Source organism: Notolepis coatsorum (genome assembly GCF_963971535.1).
Source record: "Notolepis coatsorum genome assembly, chromosome: 2".
NCBI lineage: Eukaryota > Metazoa > Chordata > Actinopteri > Aulopiformes > Paralepididae > Notolepis > Notolepis coatsorum.
In genome coordinates, this window is record NC_140166.1 from 127,844,847 (window position 1) to 127,870,562 (window position 25,716).

Below are 25,716 nucleotides of genomic sequence, written 5' to 3' on the forward strand. Positions count from 1 at the left end.
GACAAGTCATCAGGAAGGGCACAACTCTATCAGCTGAGTAACAATGTTCATCAAAGTGTTGAGTGCTACAGTGTAGGTTAGTATATTAGGACAAGTGCATGACAGTAAGGTTAGTTAGATTTATTTTTTTCAGTATATGATGCTATTTCCTTAGCTCTTAATTCTGTGTATGAACACTTACTTAGATAAGAGAAACTCCTATGTTAGAATGCTTTTGATCGATTATAGCTCTGCTTTTAATATGCTTATTCCATCTAGTCTGATCCACAAACTTCAGTGGCTGGGTCTATGTGACACTGTCTGTGAATGGATTCTTAGCTTTTTAATTTTGAGACCTCAAAGAGTCAGGATTGAAAACAATATGTCTGATGAAATTGTTTTAAGTACTGGTTCGCCACAAGGCTGTATTCTTAGCCCTTTACTGTTCTCTGTCTGCCTCATGACTGTATTGCTTCCTATGATAACAATCTGATAGTAAAGTATGAATAGAATAGAAAAGATCTTTATTTGTCATTGTTGGTACAACGGAAATTTGTTAGGAACATCACCACTGGCATACAGACATAAAATATAGCAATGTGCAAAATAATAATGTCAATAATAATAGTAATAAAGTAAAGTATCAATGTCCCAATGTCCTCAATAATAATAACATACCATCATTGTCCCAAGTGCATTTAGTGCTAGTGCAAATAAATAAATATAAATATTTCAGTGATTGTCCAGTGAGTTAATGGAAGGAGGGGGGGGGGGGGCGTTGACTTGCAATGGATGAAATAGTGTATAGTGCAGCAATGCAAGTCCGGTTCACAGTTATTGTTGTAATGTGGAAGTGGGAGTTATGTCACCGGGGGTTGGGGACGGGGGGTGCGGGGGGGGCAAGTTGATGTTGATAGTTGAGCAGCCTGACAGCCCGTGGATAGAGGCTGTTGGTCAGTCTGCTAGTTCCGGACTGGATGGATCTATACCTTCGACCAGAGGGCAGCAGTTGAAAAAGATGGTGTGCTGGGTGGTACTGGTCTTGTAAGATGTTATTTACACGACGTAGGCAGCGGGAGGTAAAGACTGTGGAGATATCTGGGAGGCTAGCTCCAGTGATCCTCCTTGCAGCCTTGACCACTCTGTGGAGGGCCTCCTTCTCTGCCCTGGTGCAGCTAGAAAACCACACCAGTAGTCCGTACGTGAGTACACTCTCTACTGCGCAGTGGTAGAAGTTGGCCATCAGTATGCTGATGATACTACTGTCATTGGGCGTATAAACTCAAATGACGAGTCACTTTACAGATCAGAGGTGCAGAACCTAGTTAGGTGGAGTGAGACCAATAACCTTACCCTGAATGCTTCCAAAACGAAGGAGCTAGTGTGGTATATTCTCAGTCTCAAACTGAGAGAAAGAAACCTGCAGTTAAAACCAAGAACGGCAAACGACACATGCCGTTCCTTATCAAACCCCAAAATTAGCCAGATGGACAAAGCCACTAAGATAACAAGCGTAACACGCCGGCTGCCAGTGCCAAGACGAATGTGGAGAGATCTAATTCTGTATTTTAATCTGTATTTAACCTTTATCTATTCGGTGAAGACCAGCTATTCTAATAAAATAATTTACATTATCTATCTGTCCCACTTTGTCCCACCAAAATCTGACTGTTGTCCCCCCCCCCCTCATCCATTAACTCAACTAAACTGTCACTGTACTATTTATTTGCACTAGCACTATTGCACTTGGGACATTGATATTATATTATTGATATTATTATTTTGTACATGCTATATTCAGTATGTTTGTATTCCAGTGGTGATGCTCTAAACTCAATTTCGATGTACCAACGATGACAATAAAGATTCTATTCTTTTGCACTCCTCTATACATTACGAAGTAAACGAAATACAATACAAAATGAACGGAATACTAAAGAAAATAGATCTTATGAGTTATGAACCGTATCTAACTTGTTCGAGAAATATAAAGCCGCTGAGAGATCAATACAGTTCTGAGATGATCAATACAGTAAACATTTATTTCTGATATAGGTGCTGATCAGCAGTAATGCAATGTCATGATTATTATTATTCTGAAGTTATTATTATTATTATTATTATTATTATTATTATTATTATTATTATTATTATTATTATTATTATTATTATTATTATTATTATTATTATTATTATTATTATTATTATTAAATAAAAAAGTCATTAATAATTAATTAACAAGAACTCCTCTCCTTCACTATAATCTAATTATGAAATCAGATATAGGCCAGGGCTTTACAACTTAAAGGGGAACTATTTTACTATTTCTTTCACTATTTGGGCACTTTTACACAATTCCTGTGAGTCTATGGAACACCTCTGTAATATATATATTTTTTTTATTCATTGTTTTGTATTTCTAATCAAGTCCTCAAAAACAGCATTTTTCTACCTCAAGATCTCAAGCTGTTTTGAGCCTGGGCTCCTAAACCACTGCGGAGCGTCGTGTTCGCCTGAACATTAACATGCAGCGGTGTCTCTCTGACATCACATATAGGCACATTTTCAAACGACTCAGTTCAGTGAGGGTGAATATTGTGAGAGGAGAATTGGAAGAATGCGCCAATATGAGAATTTTGAGACATAGATCATATTAATATAAGTTCACATAGCTAGGAAACAATGCTAAACACTCAAAAAGGCCATTTATAAGATAGTTCCCCTTTAATAAAGAGATTGAATATATATTAAATGGGATAGAAACTAAATTAAATGTATATACAATGAAAGAATATAGTGCTCTAATTATATTGTGCTATATTTAATTCTGTTTATATCCCATTTAATTGTATTCAATCTCTTTATTAAGTTGTAAAGCCCTGGCCTATATTGATTTCATAGTTGATTATAGTGAAGCAGAGTTCTTATTAATGAATTATAAAAAAAAAAAAAAAAAAAAAAAAAAAAACTTCAGAATAATAATAATCATGACATTGCATTACTGCTGATCAGCACCTATATCAGAAATAAATGTTTACTGTATTGATCATCTCAGAACCAAGCATTTGGAATGTCAGTGCTGTAGCCTTATTTCTAAATCACGCGTTGTGAAGGCTATTGGCACGCGGCTTTATATTTCTCGAACAAGTTAGATACTGTTCATAACTCATGAGATCTATTTTCTTTAGTATTCCGTTCATTTTGTATTGTATTTCGTTTACTTCGTAATGTATAGAGGAGTGCAAAAGAATAGAATTCAAATGATAGATCCTGCACTGCACTGTCTTTGTCCTGTGTCTTGTTATGTGAAAAGAAAATGTATGGGGAAATGCATACACTGTATCGCTGTGACAATTACCAATGGTTACACATTATGGCTTAATAAAGGAATCTGAATCTGAATAGAACCTGTATTTTGGTCGCATATCTTCATTGCATATATTTGTAATGTCCTATTCCAATTACATGTGTATAATTGTACTATATTCTATTTTGCTATATTTAATTTCGTTTATATCCCATTTAATTGTTAAAAAGGGGAACAGATGAAAATAACAGACACAACTTTCAAACTTAAAACAGGTTAGATCTATTTTCTGGTGTTCCACGAAATGTCAATGAACGAAATCCATCCATAGATTCTGGCTGTGGGGGTGCCATCGCGCCATATAGCGATATATGTCCGCATATGTGGCTTTATATTTGTAGAACAAATTAGATTCTGTTTATATACGAGTATAACGCCATGGCCCACAACGTTATATAACGATGTTTAAATAATGAGTACGATTGCATCAGGGAACGCTGCATGTGCTTGATTTGATATTGTCCTTCGAGATATTCGATAATATCTTTCACGGTCATGCCTGTCTGCATAATTACTGCTGCCATGATCACCTGTTTAGAGGCTCATTTACATAGAAATGGGACATGTTCCGCCCATATTACCTCATTTAAATATACGCCAATTGCACGGACGCAATGCCGACGTTACGCATGAGCAACCTCGTTTCACTCGTTTGAGAGCGAGATGCACTGGGCGTTGCTTCGGAAAAAGCCGTGCAAAACCTTTGTGGATTCCGCCCACAGTATTGCTCTGTACCTGTATTCCAATGTGGATTTCGTCCATACATTGCAAATAAAATCTCTCTCCGATAGGGGGAGCAATCATTCCAAATGACCAGAATAAATTATTTCTTCTTCATGATAAATATATACACAATTTAGAATATAGAATAAGTTTTAATCTAAATATCAAACACATGATGGTCAAAAAGAAAACATTTTACATAATAAGGAATATGGCTCCAACAGTAAGTGTGGGTGTCATCTTTTGATTATAGCCTAGAGAGTAACGTTTGTTAAACAAGCCGCTGGAATATTAATAGCTATACAGCAGACCATTTCACAGCTATATGCTGCAGAAGTGCTAGACATAGGATAGTTGTGGCTCTCATAGGCTCGACGGCTGGTCTCATCTAGAGCCATATGAAATCCGTTTTATTATTTTCCAAATTCCATTTTATTTTTTCCCAAATTCAATTTTTTCCGTTTTAATATTTCAGAATTCTGTATTTTGCCTTTTATGCTCATTTTACCATCAGAAATAGTGTCTAATAAGTGGGAATGAATAAATGTCCACAATTGAATAAGATATAACAGTCCATTTAATGTTTTTAAGTGCTGCAACTCAGAAATACAGTTCAATTTTACACAATATTTTTCAATTGATATTGTGACAAAATAAAAATACATATTTCAAGTGTAAACAATAGATACAGCTAGCTACTACTGACATTATCACAATGACAATGTCAGTAACCTAGCTATATCTATTATATTGTGATGAAATATAGTAATGCATAATTTACGCACCTTTAGTTTAGTTTATTTCGTTTATAAAGGACAGTGTATAATGGCAATCGTTTGCATTAAACAAATGGATGGGTGCACTAGATTTAGCAAGAAGCTATCATTTCCATCTATAGTCCTATGTACTGTAACGTTTCATAGCTATTTAAGTTTATTTAGATTATAAAGGGCAGTGTATATCGTTTGCATTAAACAAATGGATGGGTGCACCAGATTTTGCTAGAACTTCTAGAAGCTATCATTTCCATAGATAGTCCTATAACGTTACATAGCTATTTAAGTGTATTTCGTTTATAAAGGGCAGTGTATAATGACAATCGTTTGCATTAAACAAATGGATGGGTGCACTAGATTTAGCTAGAAGCTAAACGTCCTAACGTTATAGCTATTTAATCACAATAGTGTCGCAAGTGTTTTTGCGGGTCCAGTCCACGGAACGTTGACAGAATTAGCAAAACACCTTATCACTGGAGGCATAAAAGTTATTAGGATACTGTTCTGCTCTGAATTGAGGGCTTATTGTGGAATTGTTTAGCTTCTTGACGATGTTAACACTGAAGCAGCCAGACGCTTGAGCACCGCGGCTGTGTTGTGTGTAACACGCTGTAGAGTCCCCGCCTCCCCGGTCGCGTGTGCACCAAACGTTCCACCCAAAAACGAAATTTCAGTCCAGATTAGGCCAAATTCTGCAATATTCCACGTTTTGCAGTTGATTCCATTTTTATTGGTTAATTCCGCGATTCCGTCCGCGATTCCGTGAACGCGGATTTCATATGGCTCTAGTCTCATCATAGGAGAGTGTGTGTGTTTGTGTGCGTGAGAGAGAAGATGTTTTTCATTGCTCCTTCCATTCATAGGATCAAGGAAAATATTAGTTTACTGCATTTCAGGGTCTTTCTGAAACGCAACACCGTTGCACCTTTTTCCAGTCGTCGATGTCTTTCAGTTTCCTGAAGAGGAAAATCCCCTTCCCTTGAGAACTTGCCACCTAAACAAACACAAGGAGTTCATCATTAACAGCGTTTGTGGAAGCCTCTTTCATTCTCGTTATTTAATGCATTGGTGGTACTACTAGACCACTAATGTAATCAGGAAGAGGGACCTCTTTGAATCTTAGGTTTATTAGAGACCAAAACATATTGTGATGCCATAAATGTGCTTATACACCAAGCAATGCATTTCATACCAGCCCTCTCAACCGAAAGGCAGTGTTAATTTAGTCAACGAAAATTATGACTAAATATGGTTGTCAACAAAGCTTTTTCCCCTGATGACAACGAGACAAGACGTCACATTAATGTAGATCATGTAACACTAAAGTGACTAAATAATTAATGCAATGTCGTTGACTACAAACGACTAGGGCTGACCTTCGAATATTTTTTTGGCATTCGAAGCTTCGGGGCCGAGATTTTTAAATTCTAATAAAATGTTTTCGAAAAAAATATATTATATATATTTTATATATATTTTTTCTTATATTGATGGACTTGTACAGCACTTTGGTCAACTTTGTTGTTTTTAAATGTGCTCTATAAATAAAGTGGATTGGAATAATTAATTAAATTAATAATGAGTCGGGAGCTGCGCTGCCTGGGCGGCTGCTCTCCGTTACACAGCCAACAACATTACATTACATACTTATGTTGCAACCTTCGTCTATAAAGCAAACTATATAAATATTTATATGTAGTTAATAGAGACAAAGGCAGAATTAGACTAACAAACGGCATTGCTTGTTGTAGTTAACAAAGAGAGGCAGAGTTGATTTTGCAGGTAAAAAATAAATAAATACAAAAATAGATTTTTTTATTTTTTTTTATATATTTGAATTTTATTTTACCATTCAAATCCCATGCCATCGAACGAAGCTTTGAAGCTTCGAAGTATTTAAGACAGCCCTACAAACGACAACACAAAATGTAGTTTACAAAATAAAATCTTGCCAGAATCTCTCTTAATTTTAAGCCGAGACAAAATTATTACAACTTTTAGAATAATTCATGTTATTATTAGTGCAGCATTTCTGTTTCCGTTTCATTTCCTCACTCGCGTTATTTGTTCTTAGCCAGTATTCTAGATAGCAGTAACGAAGGTTATTCTATAACCCTAGTTATATGAGTATAGCGAGCGCTCTACTCTATTGGAACTATCCCTTTAATCATTCTATCAATGAAAAAACGTTCTCCACATGTACACAAACCCACTCACCTCTGCCTGGCCACACCCACATCTGCTCCTATATAAGCGGGGTCGTGGCCACACAATCAGCTCCTTCCCAAGTCTTTCACCACCAAAAGTGAAGACCGTGGGGTCCTCAGTGAGTCAGAGTAGAGCGCTCGCTATACTCATATAACTAGGGTTATAGAATAACCTTCGTTATAAATCGTATAGCTTTACGCTCTGCTCTATTGGAACACAGAAGCTGAGCAGAGCGAAACGCTTGACAGATGTACCCGCTGAGGCCCCCTACAACCATCAGAATACCGGGGAGGATCCGAGCCCCCGGCCCCCCCCTAGCGGACAACCCGAGGACTAGGACCCCTTGAAAAAGGGGCCTGGTGAGGCCAACGAGGCTGCGGCATCGAGACCCCACCAGACGTTCACTGGTGTCACCACCCCCCACATCGCCAGCGTATCGGACAGGGCCTAAATCAAGTGAAGGCCCTTCCCCCCTTGGCACGCCGCTCTGAAGCGCTCTTTTTCAAAGAGGCTACCCCCCCACACAATACTGTGGGGCCAGCCGGCGTGCTGGGGAGACAACCCTCCAAGGAGGTTGATCCCTCAATCCAGGCAACAGGTCCCAAGAGCAGAACTCAACCTGTGCCCGGAGCACTGCGGACTAGACAGGCGCCTAAGGGGTCTACTGTAAAAACAGTACCCCGCGGAAGGGGTGTTCGGTATGCTGTGCACCATGTCACAATCTCCACGAAACCCGACCCCACCAATTTATTAATCCAGCGGGGTCGAGGTTCAGAGAAGAGGCAGACACAATTGACAGACGTCATGAAAGATGCAGGGGCATACTCTCGGGCAGACGGGGTCAGGCCCGGCCTCAACCCGAGAGTCAACTCTGCTACCAACACACCGGGGAACCAACCACCCCCCTATGTTTAGTTTAACAGGAGGCGGTTGCTCCCTTAACCCACTAAGAAACCAGAGAAACATAACTGCGTGTATACACAGGCTATACAAGCAGTTCAAGCGTTTCAGGTTTCAAAAGGGTTAACCCAGGTGGGCGGCTAGGTGGTGCAGTGGGCAAGGCGCTCACCACCAATGCAGGAGACGCTGGGTTCGAGCCCAGCTCTCCGCATTGCATTCAGCTTTGCTGGTCGTTCATACTAATACATTTGGCAGTATTAGGGGGTGGGAAGCTGATGGGTGGGGATCGGACGTTGTGGACAGCGACTCCTACAGGTCGGTTGGTGCGCCTGCGAAGTAGAATCAGGAAGCGACGGGGGCGGCGTCCCTCCAAAGCGCAGACCCCCGACGCTGAAAGATCGCGCTGTGCAGGTGAAAAGATGCGACGGCTGCTCAGTGCTACCTCGAGTACCGGAGGGGACTCGTGCAATGTATGGCTTCGTCCACATTACAGCCTGCTTGTGGGAGGCATGGCCAAACAGCGTTCGAGACAGGGGAGGGTAGAATTGGACGATACGAAATTGGGATGGGAGAAAAATTTAAAATGGGAGAAAAAGTAGATTAAAAAAAAAAAGGGTTAACCCAGGCCAACAGGTTATCGAGGACGAGGCCCGACCTGGGCCTGGCGGACCGCGACCTACACAGGGATGCATAGAGGAGTTGACAGGCAACCTTCCCGACAGCCCCCTCCCATCCCCGGCTTAGCAGGGAGGGAGGGGTGAAACAAATGGAGAAGGACAGAATCCTTTAACATAGTGCAAGGTACAACACACAGTAAGGACCAAGCACGTCACTGTTAAAGCCCAACCTCCAGGTTAAACCCTACTGATCAATTATGGGTAGTTTACATCATTGGTATATAATTTCATTATTTATTTTTTTCCATTTGACACCGGAAATGCTACTCTGAAAGAGTTAAAAAGGTCCACGCACGAATAACATGCACGCGCGAATCAAAAAAGCTTATCAAACGCCGACGTCACTACAGGTGCATATTAATGAGCCGAATCTAAAAGCTTATCAGACGCTAGCACGGCCGTGACGTCACTTCAGGAAATGCCTTGCCCGTCCGGGTCATAGTACTAGATCATAGGTGTCAAACTCACGGCCCGCGGGCCAAATGCGTTCCGCCACGTCATTTGATGTGGTCCCCCAAGAGCTCTGGTAAAAAAAAAAAAAGAAAAAAAAAATGTTTTACATTAATCTTGGGTTAAAAAATAGCGGTGTTAAAATAATTGTGGGTTAATGCGTTAATAAAGCTTTGACAGCCTTAGTTATTACACATTCTTACACATACATGTGTGTTGAACATCTGAGGTATTGATGAAGTAACAAAGGAAAAAAGCCAAAAGCACTTACTCCTCAGACATTCTTTGACAATTTTACAGCCCAAAATACAAAAAAGATCCAGGCGGAATAGGTAACAAAGGGTTGAAGAAATATCGTCTGAACTGTCAGATGCAAGCTGGCTGTGTGACATAACCGAGTATCTCGCTCAATTGAATAAGAAGCTGTAGGGACGCAAACAAGTCCCACCCAAAACTTGACCAATATAGTTGTGAACTGAGACAACCCTTATTTTGTTATTTTTGAGTACAGTTACAGTTGTGTGTTCATGCAGACACATAATAGCAATTTCATTACGAATTGAAAATGGGGGACCCTGATGTAAACAAGTCGAAAGTCTTTCTCTGGTCTGCATCCCCTTAACAATTGTGTGTATTGAGCTGTACTGTACTGTACCCATTCGGCAATCTGTTAATTAATCTTCCATTAGTTGGATGTATGGCCTCGGCAAGGTTGTGTGCAGCCATTTGTTTTTGTAACATCTGCTACATCTGTCCCACATGTTCTTTGCAGCTCACAGGTGTTAGTTCTGCCCCTCTTGACTGTGACCAAAAGGTTTTGAACAAACTTAATGTCATAGCTTGTATTTGATGATATTCTTCTTTGTTATTTACTTGAATGGTTTGATCATTGATTGATGGAGTAATATGGGGTTCTGATAAACTAAAATTATTTGTTAAAATAACATAAGCTAACATATATTTTTACATCTATGCAAATGCTTATGCAATATGTATAACTTGAATAAGTAATACATACAGAAACAACATGTTTAACAATATGTAAATGAGTAGCTACATTTATTTTACATTACATTAACATGTATACCAGGGGCGGAGCTAGGGGGTGGCTACCTGGGCTCAAGCCCCGGATGTATTCTGAAAAGCCCTGAATCTAGTTAAAAAAAATTAAAAAAAATAAAAAAAAAATTCATTATTTTATTCTATTTGACTAACTATTTTATTGCACTGCACTATTTTACTTTGTATCAGTGAATCATAGACGCCTGGCCATAAGAGCATTCGGAGCATCTCTGCTCTCCCACTATTGAACTTGGGGGAGCAAAGGTATGATCTTGCTCCACCACTTTTTGATTATATGAAAAATATGATATATCCCCCCCCAATATATAAATCTAACCATAACTATGTTATGGTTAACTGAGTTTTATAGTGAAAAGAGCAGCTTTATTGGTCAAGATTGAAGGCTCTATATTGCAGGAAATTGCACGTACAGGTTCATTAAATTAAAAAAAAATCTGTCGTGGAGGGGGTTGTGCCGGACCCCCTCCAAACCACCCATTGCCTGCCCAAAAAAACAAAAAAAAAAAAAAAAAGGAAGGGGGGCCCATCTGGGCTAAGCCCCGGATCTCCTACAATCCTAAATCCGCCCCTGATGTATACGGTCTTTGGCCCTTTGAGGGCAACCATAATGCTGATGTGGCCCTCTGTGAAAATGAGTTTGACACCCCTGTACTAGATCATACGGCTCTGGATCAATGGTGGCCCACTCGGTGCATCACAGTTAGCCTATATAGCTCCGCCGTCCCTGCTACAGTCGGGACCACTACACTGACGTTAGCCTATGGTTCTCTCCTCTTTGTGTGCCCCCGTCCTCGCGGGTGTCCTGCGGAGGAGCTTGTGGACGCGACAACAGCGGCGGCCGTTGTTAGCTCATAGCTATCGTGTACCACTAGCCTTTACGGGCTTGAGCACCCTACAGGCTGCCACCATTGTCGCCGTTGTCGCGTCCATGGGCCCCCCGGCAGGGTACCCGTGGGGACGGGGTGTACAGAGAGGAGAGAACCATTTTGGGTCGGCCGTTCATGCCGGCCAGCGAGCCGGATGTCGGGATATGTTGTTAGCACAATAGCTACCAAGCTAAGCTATGTTAGCTACTAACGTTATAAACACAATATGTGTACAACGACACAATGATTTACATTATTACAAATATGGTAACGTGGTTGTGGCTTTAGAGATGGGTGGCTATAATCACGGAGCAATAGTGTTAGGTGAAACAGATACATTTTCATTCGGCTAGTAGTAGCAAGCATATATCTATGGTAGCAAGGCTCTCTGCCTGCAGTGCCTGCCACTAGCTGTGTGTGACTCTCAGCGCCCCCTGGTGAGCCCCCTGGTGCCCTGCACCTGTTGTGACGAGATCATTTCGATTACACACGCACGTTATGAACCATTGATTCAAATATCCACGTGCGTGGTGATTGTGTTGGGCAGACAAAATGTTTGATAAAAACGCTAAAACTGGGTCAATTTCAATACTTTTTTTTCCCTTCTTCATGAAACTCACCGTTGGCCTAGTCCACATTGTTTATTGAACAAAAATACAACGTGAATGTTGGCCTTTAAGGGCAACTCGTGGTGGCACGTTGCCACAAGTGCAATAAAACATTTGCAAGTATGGGTCGCAATACAAGCAATTTGTTAAAACATCTGTTGTCAAAACATAACATTAGTCTGCAGAAATGTGCCGTTTTCGACTGCTTTGCTCGCAGTGTTCCATCTCCATACACGTCCACTGCAGGTAAGCCAAGATAATACGGAGTTAGCTAGGCTAATAACGAATTATTACGAATAGGCTAATAAATAAAATATAATTGCTTAGCTACAAATATATTTGAAAGAAGACAACTTTTTATAGATCGCCATTCGTCAGGCTGACCATGTCCCAGCCCACTCCTCCTCCCTCTACACCACCGGTCCCAGCCAAGCCAAGTCCCTTCACCCTAGCAGCTAGGAAGGGTGACAGAGGATAGGGTGAACAGGGCTGTGACCCAGTTTGTTGTCAAAGGCCTGCACCCCTTCTGGAGTCCAAGGGCTTTAGGTAGTGTAACAACTAATCATTCAGTGTATATCGTTTTTTTTATCTTACATTTGTTGTTTATTATAAAAAGTCTATAATTCAGACACATTTAAAACATTGTTGCTGCTGTTGCTGAAGAAATAATATTTATTTATTATATTTATTTATAGTTTATTTATAAAGTTATATAAAAGAACATTGCTGCTGCTGTTGCTGAAGAAATTATATTTATTTATAAAGTTATAAATAATAAAGCAAATCCTAACTGTAACTGAGGGGTACAATTCCCTGACTGTATTGATAAGTATGGTATCATTAAACCACTACCGCTTTATGTACTTTAACTACTGGCCACACAGTACATGATATAGATATGATGAACACTTTCCCACCATGAAACCAAGTCCACACAAATGTATAAGTCGAATATTTAATATATAGCAAAGGGTATATACAACGTTCACTTAATGACATTTATGATTTGAATGCACTTGTAAGGCAAATGAGTATTCGTAGGCAAATCAACATTGAATGTCCAATCTCTGGTTACGCAGGAAGCAAGTATACAACCTGGTTCTTTAGGGAACTATAGCGATGGTACTTAATGATTATAGCTGGATATACTAAAGGGGGGTCCTGCTGGTTGTAAGTCAGTAGGGGGGGGGGGTTAGGAGAGCCGCCGGCGATATCCCATCTGGCCAACGATTTCTTGGGAGAATTCAGAGTGCTGAACACGGTGCCCACAGAACCTTGGTCCACAGATGAATACAGTTGGGCCCTCTTGTAGCTGCCGGTCCACAACGGAGAGACGTGAGGCGACCTCACTCGGGGTAGAGCGCCGTCTCACCTGGACTCCTCTCGGGGGGTAGTTCCAACACTCACCAGTGTTGGCTGTTATCCATGGCATAAATCAAAGCACCCAAAGCAAGTAGATAATCCAAGCCGTGTAGGGCTCGCCGTCGTCCGGGTAAGGTAATCCAATGTGCAGGTCCGCTCGTCCTAGCCCAGAACTCCTCGGATGAAAGCACCACACGTGGTCTGCCCAGCCTGGTTAAGACTCTAGATAACGCGAGGAAACGATGGGGGTACTACTCACTGTATAACTCTAACCGAACGGTGCACCATACATAATAGACTATTATTAACTTAATAGAAATACGTCCCACTCGACGGTATAGTGCCAAACTATGACAATTCAACTATTAATCCACACGATGTCTCAATGCCATTCTGAGGCCAAGTTGACCATACTGCACCACACGTGTATCGTGGGTGAGGCTTAACGTCTTGCCACTAGGTTGGAGGGTAAAGAACTAAGGGCTAAGGGACTAAAAGAAAGTTCTACTTTACTTGCGCCATATATATATGCGCTGTGAACAAATAGTACCATTCGTATTTCGCCAGACGTATTCCTACGCGGAACCGGGCTAGTAACGACATGTTTGTCGGCACGATTGAACTTGAACCAAGGGGCTTGGCTGCTGGCGCCAAGTTCTTGTCCAATGAGAGAATGAAACTATTATGGGCTGTTAGTAGACTAAAGGGATATTCAGTGTATATGTACAAGGAATATACAAGGGATATCAAACGATATACGAATACTATTAAATATATATCCATAAATAAATATATATATTCGGTTTAATCTGATCCTTCACAACAGCCGCCCCCTAATTAGTCCCACCTAATTAGCTAAGCAGAGACAGATTAACCGCACTGTCTACCACTCAAGGTCCGCTGTAAGGGTCAGTCAACTCACAAAGTCGTGGGGTCATGGTCGTCATCGATAGTGTCTGGGAGTCTGGGCAGTTCTATTAGCCTCGCCACGGGTCGTGTGTAAGTTCGCCCTTGGACGAGCACCTCAGCTGCTCGGACCTTGCCATCGGCACCGGTGATCACTTTGCTTACGCGGCCAGCCGGCCACATAGCTCTGGGTAGTGACTGGTCGATAATCATGACGACTGTTCCTTCTGTCAAATTGTCTCTCTCTTTTACCCACTTCTGGCGGGTCTGTAGAGACGGTAGGTAGTGGAGTAGAAAGCTGTTCCAAAACTTGTCAGCTAGTACTTGACTGTACCTCCACATTCTTCGGCCGTTCGCTTCTTCAGGCCTGTACATTGTCTGGGGTAGCGCGGGGTCCAGCCGCCCCATCAAGAGTGTGTTGGGGGTGACTGGGTCGACATCTGCTATATCACTGGAGACGTAGCCGAGGGGCTTGGAGTTCAATACTCCCTCGATCTCCGTGAGGACTGTCATTAGGACTTCTTCCGCCACAGTCTGGGCCCCAAGCACGGCGTACAGGGCTGTCTTTATAGAACGTACTTCTCGTTCCCAGGTTCCACCGAAGTGGGGTGCGTTCGGGGGATTAAACTGGAAGTCAATCTGGGATGGAGCGAGGTGGGTCTTAAGTTCTGGGCCCATAGCTTGGAAGCTCTCTCTCAGCTCTCTTTCTCCGCCTTTGAAGTTTGTCCCGTGATCAGACAACAATGTAGACGGTTTTCCTTTCCGTGATGTGAATCTTCGGAAGGCCATAAGGAATGAGTCTGTGCTCATGGTTGGAAGGAGTTCGATATGTATCGCTCTGGTGGTCATGCATTTGAATACAATACCCCACCGCTTCTCGGTTCCTCTTCCTTTCTTTATATACAACGGGCCAAAACAGTCCATGCCTGTGGAGTGGAATGGCTTGTCGCCGAGTCGGAGGCGACAGGGAGGTAGGTCAGCCATCCGGGGTATGCTGGGCTGCGCGCGCCACTTTCGGCAGTCTAGACAGGTTCGCTGGAAGCGTCGCACTGCTTCTCTCCCTTGAAGTATCCAATAGCGACGTCTGATCTCCGCGAAGACTCTCTCTGCTCCTGCGTGGTGCACATCCTCGTCGTATTTCTTTATGATCAGCTCTGTGACCTTGTGTCAGCTGTTCAAGACTATCGGGTACTTAACGTCATCCGGTAGATCGGGGGCTCTCCGCAGACGACCACCCACTCTGATGAGATTATGGGCGTCGCTCTCGGGTGCCAGGTGGAGCAATCTGCTGTCTGATGGGACGGGCTTTCCTCCCTGTAGACAGTCTAGCTCGTCGGGGAACGAGTCTCTCTGGGCTCGTTGTAGTAGAAGAAGTTCTGCTTCTTCGTAGTCAGCTGCTGAAATGTCGGCAGTGGGCTGAATCTCTGGGTGGTGCCACAGGAATGTCTTTAGCTGCGCACTCTGTAGGGTAATGCAATCATCTATGTTGGGGTCTGTGGAGGCGACTGTGCTCAGTCCACAGAACATAGGTTTCTTGTTCTCAGCCTCCTCTTTACTCGCTTCCCGTGGGGTGGGCGTAGGCCACTCTTCTTCCGGGAGCTTGAGGAACTCTGGTCCGTCACTGTAGATGTTGCGACGGGTGAGGTCATCTAGGGACATTCCCCGGGTGATGACGTCAGCTGGGTTGTGTTTGGTGTCCACATACCGCCAGCTCGCTGCTTCTGTTAACTCTTGAATCTCTGTGACTCTGACTCCCACGAAGACCTTGTATCTGCATGAATCAGACTTGATCCATGTGAGTACTGTCGTGGAGTCTGACCACAAGATTGTTCTGTGCACCGGAATGGTGAGTTCACGTTGGATTAACGTGGCTAGATGCGCTCCTGCTAGGGCTGCGCAGAGCTCTAGACGCGGGATAGATTGTTGCTTTCGTGGGGCTATTCTTGAGCGAGCCAGGATGAAAGCGGTGTGTATCTCTCCTCCCTTCTCTTGGGCACGCAAGTAGGCCACTGATCCATAGGCTACTTCGGAGGCGTCGCTGAAGACGTGTAGATCCATCTTGCATGTCTCTGGCCTCACTGTGGGTGGGAAGTAGCTGCGGCGTATATTGACACCTGGGAGTGAGCGGAGTTCCGTCTCCCACTCTCTCCATGTGGAGGCAAGGGGTGCGGGTATTGGGTCGTCCCAGCCCTGGTCCTTGTCCCATAGTGCTCGTACAATCATCTTTGCCCTGGTGGTGTAAGGTAGAATACATCCCAACGGGTCATATTGTCTGGCGAGTGTTCTGTACACACTCTGTCTGGTGGTCGGTATCGCCGTCGACCTTCCCTGCTCCGTGGTCAGGGGTTTGTGTCTATAGTGGAGCGAGTCTGTTTTGAAGCGCCAGACTAGTCCTAGTGTCATTTCTTGGGCTTCTCCTGGGATGGTCGCCATCCAGGTCTCGCTGCTGGCAGCCTTGTCCGCGGGGGAGAGGCTGCGCAATACGTGCGGGTCGCTGCTGGCCCACTGCCTGAGATCAAAGCCGCCTTTGATCAGGGAGGCGCGTAGCTTGAGTAGGAGAGCCTCGGCTTCTTCTTGAGTCGAAACGCTTTGTAAACAGTTGTCCACGTAGAAACTGTTCTTCACACTGTGTCGGACCTCTTCATCTGCTGCTGGGTCCTCTGCGACGTGTAATACTGGGGGGTCGCTGCTGGCCTGCTGCCGGAGATCAAAGCCGTCTTTGATCAGAGAGGCGCGGAGCAGCGCACGGCGTCGCCAGTCAATCTTCTTTACGTGTCCCGCTGTGATTAGCTTCTCAATCTCAGCGCGGTACACACTCTCTTGAGCGGGGTCTTTGGCTAGGCGCCGCTCTGTGTTCAATAGATACCGCTCCGTAGCTTCTTTCTTTGCGTGAAAGGTGGGCATTCCCTCTCGCCTCAGGAGTGGAGTTGCGTATCTCATCACTCCGCTGACTGTGACTCTCTTTGTCCCTTGCTCAAGGAGGTTTATGGCGTAAATGTCTTCTTTAGAACGAATGTCTTTCCTTTCGTTCTTAAAGGGCATTGTCTCTAGTGTCCATAGCCTCTCGACATGCTGCAGGAGAGTGGTGTCTTCTTCTGTCACTCTGGAGTGGAGGCAGCTAGTGGCTGCTGTTCGGTTGAGAGATTTAGCGAGGGGGCCTTGTAGTGTCCATCCTAGGCGGGTCTCGACTGCTGCAGGACAGCCTCTGGGTCCTGTATGGACCCGGTCTATCGGGACTATGAGGTCTGTATGGTCGGAGCCTATCAGCAGGGTCGGGGTGGCGCCGTCTATGAGCGGGATAGGTAGTTGACGCAGGTGCACATATTTATCCATCAGTTTGGCGATGGGGTAGGTGTACTGTGATAGTCCTATTTCTTGGCTGGTGAAAGCATTTGTAATCCTATACCGTCGCTCTGGCTGCCCGCTTGCTGCGATAGTGAAGGAGACATTCTCGCCTTTTATCGTCTTTAAATCTCTTCTTATTGTCCGAATCGTCATTTGGTTCTCGCTCCCCCGCAGTCCCAGCTGGGCCGCAGCGGACGCAAGCAGAAGGATCTTCTCTGACCCGTCATCAAGGACGGCGTAAGTGTCCATGACTTTATCTTGGTAGCTCAATGTTACACGGACTACCTTTAAGAGCACTTGGGCGCCGCTGCTGCTGGCGGGGTCAATGTACATGACACTTGCCTTGGTGCTGCTCGATGGTGCAGGTGCAGGCTTTCTTCTGTTACTGTCGTGTAGGACATCTAGGTGGGCTCCGTCACACCGACTGCACCTCTTCTTTAGGCGGCACTCGGCTGCCATGTGACTGCGCGCACATCGGTAACAGCGCCTGTTGGACCTTATCCATTGACTCACTTCTTCTGCATTCATCTTTGTGAACAGGTCACATTGTGACAGCCAGTGTTCCTTCTCGCAGTACGGGCACACCATCTTCCACTTCTCTTTCCTCGAGGGGGTACTGTGGTTCTTACTGCTCGGTACTGATTCTGATTGGTGCATGACAGTCACCGATCTTCTTCCATCGTTTATTCTCCTGGGTCCCTCTCTGGAGCTTGGTGTGCTCCGCACGAACGTATCCAGTCGTAAGCTGCTGACTTCTCTCGCCAGGAAGTCGGCTAGATCGAGGAGGGATGGTTCGGGACCGTTAGGATCACGGTGGTCTCTCTGCCGCCTGAAGCGCTCTTGTCTGGCGGGTGGCAGCTTCTCTAAAATCCTCTCGACGTTAGAGTTGGCGTATAGCTCGTGCATACCCTTTTCTCGTTGCGCTCCCAGCATCCCTACCAGGGACTGCACTTTTATAGACAGGTCGTCTAATGAGCGATTGTCTGTTGCTGGGGGTAGGCGGTCAATATGCCTTATCTCTTGGATTACGTAATCCCATATACGTCCATATCTCTGGTCCAGCGCTGCTAGAGCCGCGGTGTATGGGGTCGTAGAGGTGGCATAGGCTAGCGCTATATTGTGCGCTCGGGGTACTTTCAGGTGCTTCAGTAATATTGCATACTTGTGGCGTTCATCAGCGACATCCACCATCATTGTCTCTAAGCACATCCGGAGCTCCGTGTACTGTGCTCGATTCTCATAGGTGAAGTCTGGAAACGTCGGTGTGCCAATGTATGACGCCGTGGATGGCTGATACATCGGCGAGCGTTGGGGGAGAGGCCTCCTAGGCGAGTCTCCTCTTGCGCCTCTCTGTGGGCTGGTACCGGCAGGGTACCATGGCCCGCTGGTCCAGGTGCTATTCCTCGGGGCTGGTCGTGCGTCGTGCTCACCCGTGAATAGAGTCGGGGGTCTGTAGCGCAGCGCCGCGGGGGTATAGCCTGGGCTGTACTGGACCTCCTGGTCCGGTGGAGTACTGTGCTGTCGTCGGGCTTGGTTCTCCTCCTCTCCCTCTTCTTCTTCTATCAGGTCCTCTAGATCCTGTAGTCGTTTATTTAGCTTCTCCGCAGTGTATGCCGCTCCTTCCTTGTAGCTGGGTCTCGCTTGGACCGGTCGGGGAAGGGGGTCTGCGGGGGGTATAGGCTTGGTCTGTTGGTCAAGTTCAGGGTCGCTTGCTCGGTTAGGGGATGCTGCCCTTGACTGTTGTCTCGACGAGTTCCTTGAACCCCTGGCGGAGGGAGAGGGTGTTGCCTTGGTGATCAGCTGCTCCATTAGCTGCGCTTGTAACTTGTCGCGCTCGGCTTGTAGTCTGTCGCGCTCGCCCTGTAGTCTGTCGCGCTCGGTTTCGCGCTGGATGAGAGCGAGGTCGCGCTCTGTTTCGCGCTGGATGAGAGCGAGGTCGCGCCCTGTCTCTCTTTGGGCACCGGCAGCGGCACGCTGGGTGTCTGCTCGGTCTCTTGCCATATTCTCTTCCGTCTGAAGGCGTCTCATCTCCAGGCGTATGCGCTCTTCTTCGCTCCGTTGCTGTGTCTGGAGTCGATCGCGCTCACCCTGAAGTCGATCGCGTTCACCCTGGAGTCGATCGCGCTCGGCAGAGGCTGTCAGGCTGACGAGGAACGCCTGTGATAGCATCCTCTCCGCTTCGCTGGGGGAAGACGGTTGTAGAGGTGAGCCGCTCCTGGCGGTACTCGTTGGGGAGTCCTGGAGCTCTATTTCCTCGGCGCTCTCCTCCTCTTCTTCCGTGCAGAGTTCTCTCTCTGTAGGGTTGTCTTCCTCCCGGGGCTGGTCGGGGACTACTTCTTCGGTATTGGCGGGGGGTAAAGGCATGTCAGCTCCCTCCTGGTCCCCACCGTGAGCTTGGTCAGTTACATTAGAACCCACTAGGGCCTCTGTGGTCGGGGTAACCTGGTCGTTAAGGTCAGACATAATTTTACTTTCTACTTTTACCGCGTTTACCGTTTGTCGAAGGCTAGGTAGTTGACTGACAGCGTAATCCTCTAAGTACTGAGGTGTCTGTCGTCTGCGCCGCGGGCGTTCTACGTTAGGAGGACCGTTTCGTGGAGTGTTCATCATAGGCCATTTCAATATTAATAACACTATATTAATATTACACTAGTTACCATCCGGCTCGAAGGACCAATTGTAACTGAGGGGTACAATTCCCTGACTGTATTGATAAGTATGGTATCATTAAACCACTACCGCTTTATGTACTTTAACTACTGGCCACACAGTACATGATATAGATATGATGAACACTTTCCCACCATGAAACCAAGTCCACACAAATGTATAAATTGAATATTTAATATATAGCAAAGGGTATATACAACGTTCACTTAATGACATTTATGATTTGAATGCACTTGTAAGGCAAATGAGTATTCGTAGGCAAATCAACATTGAATGTCCAATCTCTGGTTACGCAGGAAGCAAGTATACAACCTAGTTCTTTAGGGAACTATAGCGATGGTACTTAAATGATTATAGCTGGATACACTAAAGGGGGTCCCGCTGGTTGTAAGTCAGTAGGGGGGGGGGGGTTAGGAGAGCCGCTGGCGATATCCCATCTGGCCAACGATTTCTTGGGAGAATTCAGAGTGCTGAACACGGTGCCCACAGAACCTTGGTCCACAGATGAATACAGTTGGGCCCTCTTGTAGACGGTAGCTGCCGGTCCACAACGAAGAGACGTGAGGCGACCTCACTCGGGGTAGAGCGCCGTCTCACCTGGACTCCTCTCGGGGGTTAGTTCCAACACTCACCAGTGTTGGCTGTTATCCATGGCATAATCAAAGCACCCAAAGCAAGTAGATAATCCAAGCCGTGTAGGGCTCGCCGTCGTCCGGGTAAGGTAATCCAATGTGCAGGTCCACTCGTCCTGGCCCAGAACTCCTCGGATGAAAGCACCACACGTGGTCTGCCCAGCCTGGTTAAGACTCTAGATAACGCGAGGAAACGATGGGGGTACTGCTCACTTTATAACTCTAACCGAACGATGCACCATACATAATAGACTATTATTAACTTAATAGAAATACGTCCCACTCGACGGTATAGTGCCAAACTATGACAATTCAACTATTAATCCACACGATGTCTCAATGCCATTCTGAGGCCAAGTTGACCATACTGCACCACACGTGTATCGTGGGTGAGGCTTAACGTCTTGCCACTAGGTTGGAGGGTAAAGAACTAAGGGCTAAGGGACTAAAAGAAAGTTCTACTTTACTTGCGCCATATATATATGCGCTGTGAACAAATAGTACCATTCGTATTTCGCCAGACGTATTCCTACGCGGAACCGGGGCTAGTAACGACATGTTCGTCGGCACGATTGAACTTGAACCAAGGGGCTTGGCTGCTGGCGCCAAGTTCTTGTCCAATGAGAGAATGAAACTATTATGGGCTGTTAGTAGACTAAAGGGATATTCAGTGTATATGTACAAGGAATATACAAGGGATATCAAACGATATACGAATACTATTAAATATATATCCATAAATAAATATATATATTCGGTTTAATCTGATCCTTCACAACAATTTGTAATCCTATACCGTCGCTCTGGCTGCCCGCTTGCTGCGATAGTGAAGGAGACATTCTCGCCTTTTATTGTCTTTAAATCTCTTCTTATTGTCCGAATCGTCATTTGGTTCTCGCTCCCCCGCAGTCCCAGCTGGGCCGCAGCGGACGCGAGCAGAAGGGTCTTCTCTGACCCATCATCAAGGACGGCGTAAGTGTCCATGACTTTATCTTGGTAGCTCAATGTTACACGGACTACCTTTAAGAGCACTTGGGCGCCGCTGCTGCTGGCGGGGTCAATGTACATGACACTTGCCTTTGTGCTGCTCGATGGTGCAGGTGCAGGCTTTCTTCTGTTACTGTCGTGTAGGACGTCTAGGTGGGCTCCGTCACACCGACTGCACCTCTTCTTTAGGCGGCACTCGGCTGCCATGTGACTGCGCGCACATCGGTAACAGCGCCTGTTGGACTTTATCCATTGACTCACTTCTTCTGCATTCATCTTTGTGAACAGGTCACATTGTGACAGCCAGTGTTCCTTCTCGCAGTACGGGCACACCATCTTCCACTTCTCTTTTCTCGAGGGGGTACTGTGGTTCTTACTGCTCGGTACTGATTCTGATTGGTGCATGACAGTCACCAATCTTCTTCCATCGTTTATTCTCCTGGGTCCCTCTCTGGAGCTTGGTGTGCTCCGCACGAACGTATCCAGTCGTAGGCTGCTGACTTCTCTCGCCAGGAAGTCGGCTAGATCGAGGAGGGATGGTTCGGGACCGTTAGGATCACGGTGGTCTCTCTGCCGCCTGAAGCGCTCTTGTGTGGCGGGTGGCAGCTTCTCTAAAATCCTCTCGACGTTAGAGTTGGCGTATAGCTCGTGCATACCCTTTTCTCGTTGCGCTCCCAGCATCCCTACCAGGGACTGCACTTTTATAGACAGGTCGTCTAATGAGCGATTGTCTGTTGCTGGGGGTAGGCGGTCAATATGCCTTATCTCTTGGATTACGTAATCCCATATACGTCCATATCTCTGGTCCAGCGCTGCTAGAGCCGCGGTGTATGGGGTCGTAGAGGTGGCATAGGCTAGCGCTATATTGTGCGCTCGGGGTACTTTCAGGTGCTTCAGTAATATTGCATACTTGTGGCATTCATCAGCGACATCCACCATCATTGTCTCTAAGCACATCCGGAGCTCCGTGTACTGTGCTCGATTCTCATAGGTGAAGTCTGGAAACGTCGGTGTGCCAATGTATGACGCCGTGGATGGCTGATACATCGGCGAGCGTTGGGGGAGAGGCCTCCTAGGCGAGTCTCCTCTTGCGCCTCTCTGTGGGCTGGTACCGGCAGGGTACCATGGCCCGCTGGTCCAGGTGCTATTCCTCGGGGCTGGTCGTGCGTCATGCTCACCCGTGAATAGAGTCGGGGGTCTGTAGCGCAGCGCCGCGGGGGTATAGCCTGGGCTGTACTGGACCTCCTGGTCCGGTGGAGTACTGTGCTGTCGTCGGGCTTGGTTCTCCTCCTCTCCCTCTTCTTCTTCTATCAGGTCCTCTAGATCCTGTAGTCGTTTATTTAGCTTCTCCGCAGTGTATGCCGCTCCTTCCTTGTAGCTGGGTCTCGCTTGGACCGGTCGGGGAAGGGGGTCTGCGGGGGGTATAGGCTTGGTCTGTTGGTCAAGTTCAGGGTCGCTTGCTCGGTTAGGGGATGCTGCCCTTGACTGTTGTCTCGACGAGTTCCTTGAACCCCTGGCGGAGGGAGAGGGTGTTGCCTTGGTGATCAGCTGCTCCATTAGCTGCGCTTGTAGTCTGTCGCGCTCGCCCTGTAGTCTGTCGCGCTCGGTTTCGCGCTGGATGAGAGCGAGGTCGCGCTCTGCCTCTCTTTGGGCACCGTCAGCGGCGCGCTGGGTGTCTGCTCGGTCTCTTGCCATATTCTCTTCCGTCTGAAGGCGTCTCATCTCCAGGCGTATGCGCTCTTCTTCGCTCCGTTGCTGCGTCTGGAGTCGATCGCGTTCACCCTGAAGTCGATCGCGTTCACCCTGGAGTCGATCGCGTTCGGTAGAGGCTGTCAGGCTGACGAGGAACGCCTGTGATAGCATCCTCTCCGCTTCGCTGGGGGAAGACGGTTGTAGAGGTGAGCCGCTCCTGGCTGTACTCGTTGGGGAGTCCTGGAGCTCTATCTCCTCGGCGCTCTCCTCATCTTGTTCCGTGCAGAGTTCTCTCTCTGTAGGGTTGTCTTCCTCCCGGGGCTGGTCGGGGACTACTTCTTCGGTATTGGCGGGGGGTAAAGGCATGTCAGCTCCCTCCTGGTCCCCACCGTGAGCTTGGTCAGTTACATTAGAACCCACTAGGGCCTCTGTGGTCGGGGTAACCTGGTCGTTAAGGTCAGACATAATTTTACTTTCTACTTTTACCGCGTTTACCATTTGTCGAAGGCTAGGTAGTTGACTGACAGCGTAATCCTCTAAGTACTGAGGTGTCTGTCGTCTGCGCCGCGGGCGTTCTACGTTAGGAGGACCGTTTCGTGGAGTGTTCATCATAGGCCATTTCAATATTAATAACACTATATTAATATTACACTAGTTACCATCCGGCTCGAAGGACCAATTGTAACTGAGGGGTACAATTCCCTGACTGTATTGATAAGTATGGTATCATTAAACCACTACCGCTTTATGTACTTTAACTACTGGCCACACAGTACATGATATAGATATGATGAACACTTTCCCACCATGAAACCAAGTCCACACAAATGTATAAGTCGAATATTTAATATATAGCAAAGGGTATATACAACGTTCACTTAATGACATTTATGATTTGAATGCACTTGTAAGGCAAATGAGTATTCGTAGGCAAATCAACATTGAATGTCCAATCTCTGGTTACGCAGGAAGCAAGTATACAACCTGGTTCTTTAGGGAACTATAGCGATGGTACTTAATGATTATAGCTGGATATACTAAAGGGGGGTCCTGCTGGTTGTAAGTCAGTAGGGGGGGGGGGTTAGGAGAGCCGCCGGCGATATCCCATCTGGCCAACGATTTCTTGGGAGAATTCAGAGTGCTGAACACGGTGCCCACAGAACCTTGGTCCACAGATGAATACAGTTGGGCCCTCTTGTAGACGGTAGCTGCCGGTCCACAACGAAGAGACGTGAGGCGACCTCACTCGGGGTAGAGCGCCGTCTCACCTGGACTCCTCTCGGGGGGTAGTTCCAACACTCACCAGTGTTGGCTGTTATCCATGGCATAAATCAAAGCACCCAAAGCAAGTAGATAATCCAAGCCGTGTAGGGCTTGCCGTCGTCCGGGTAAGGTAATCCAATGTGCAGGTCCACTCGTCCTAGCCCAGAACTCCTCGGATGAAAGCACCACACGTGGTCTGCCCAGCCTGGTTAAGACTCTAGATAACGCGAGGAAACGATGGGGGTACTACTCACTGTATAACTCTAACCGAACGGTGCACCATACATAATAGACTATTATTAACTTAATAGAAATACGTCCCACTCGACGGTATAGTGCCAAACTATGACAATTCAACTATTAATCCACACGATGTCTCAATGCCATTCTGAGGCCAAGTTGACCATACTGCACCACACGTGTATCGTGGGTGAGGCTTAACGTCTTGCCACTAGGTTGGAGGGTAAAGAACTAAGGGCTAAGGGACTAAAAGAAAGTTCTACTTTACTTGCGCCATATATATATGCGCTGTGAACAAATAGTACCATTCGTATTTCGCCAGACGTATTCCTACGCGGAACCGGGCTAGTAACGACATGTTCGTCGGCACGATTGAACTTGAACCAAGGGGCTTGGCTGCTGGCGCCAAGTTCTTGTCCAATGAGAGAATGAAACTATTATGGGCTGTTAGTAGACTAAAGGGATATTCAGTGTATATGTACAAGGAATATACAAGGGATATCAAACGATATACAAATACTATTAAATATATATCCATAAATAAATATATATATTCGGTTTAATCTGATCCTTCACAACACTAACGATACCCATCCCTAGGCAGAACACACATATTTTGAATGCCTTCGGCAGACTTCAAATAAGCCATTTTAATCTAGATTAATCTAGATTAACTCCAGGATTGCAGATAGATTAATCTAGATTAAAGAAAATTATCTATGCCCACCTCTAGTAATAATTGGACCAAGTGACCAACGGCCAAATACACACTTTTAATAGAGCAGAGCAGAAGACAAACAGTCTTTGAATGCATCGTATCATCCAACTTTGACAATGACAGCGGTCTGCAGCACAGACCCTGAAACTCACGGATATGTCTCATGGCCAATAGGAAAACGCGCCCAGTGACGTCTTCCATGGCCGGGGAAAACCTGTGACCCACCCATCCTAATATGGAGTGGAACCCAGGGAACCCAGGGAA

General features: G+C 45.9%; 1 protein-coding gene across 1 annotated transcript in view; it reads right to left on the minus strand.

Moving 5' to 3' along the window:
- The window catches only part of LOC311222920 (putative tubulin polyglutamylase TTLL9), a 94,109-nt gene that overhangs the window by 56,208 nt on the left and 12,185 nt on the right, over positions 1 to 25,716 (minus strand). The window contains exon 4 of the mRNA XM_084307586.1: positions 5,771 to 5,839. Within this exon, the coding sequence (XP_084163712.1) occupies positions 5,771 to 5,839 (69 nt within the window). The remainder of the gene's footprint in view (positions 1 to 5,770; positions 5,840 to 25,716) is intronic.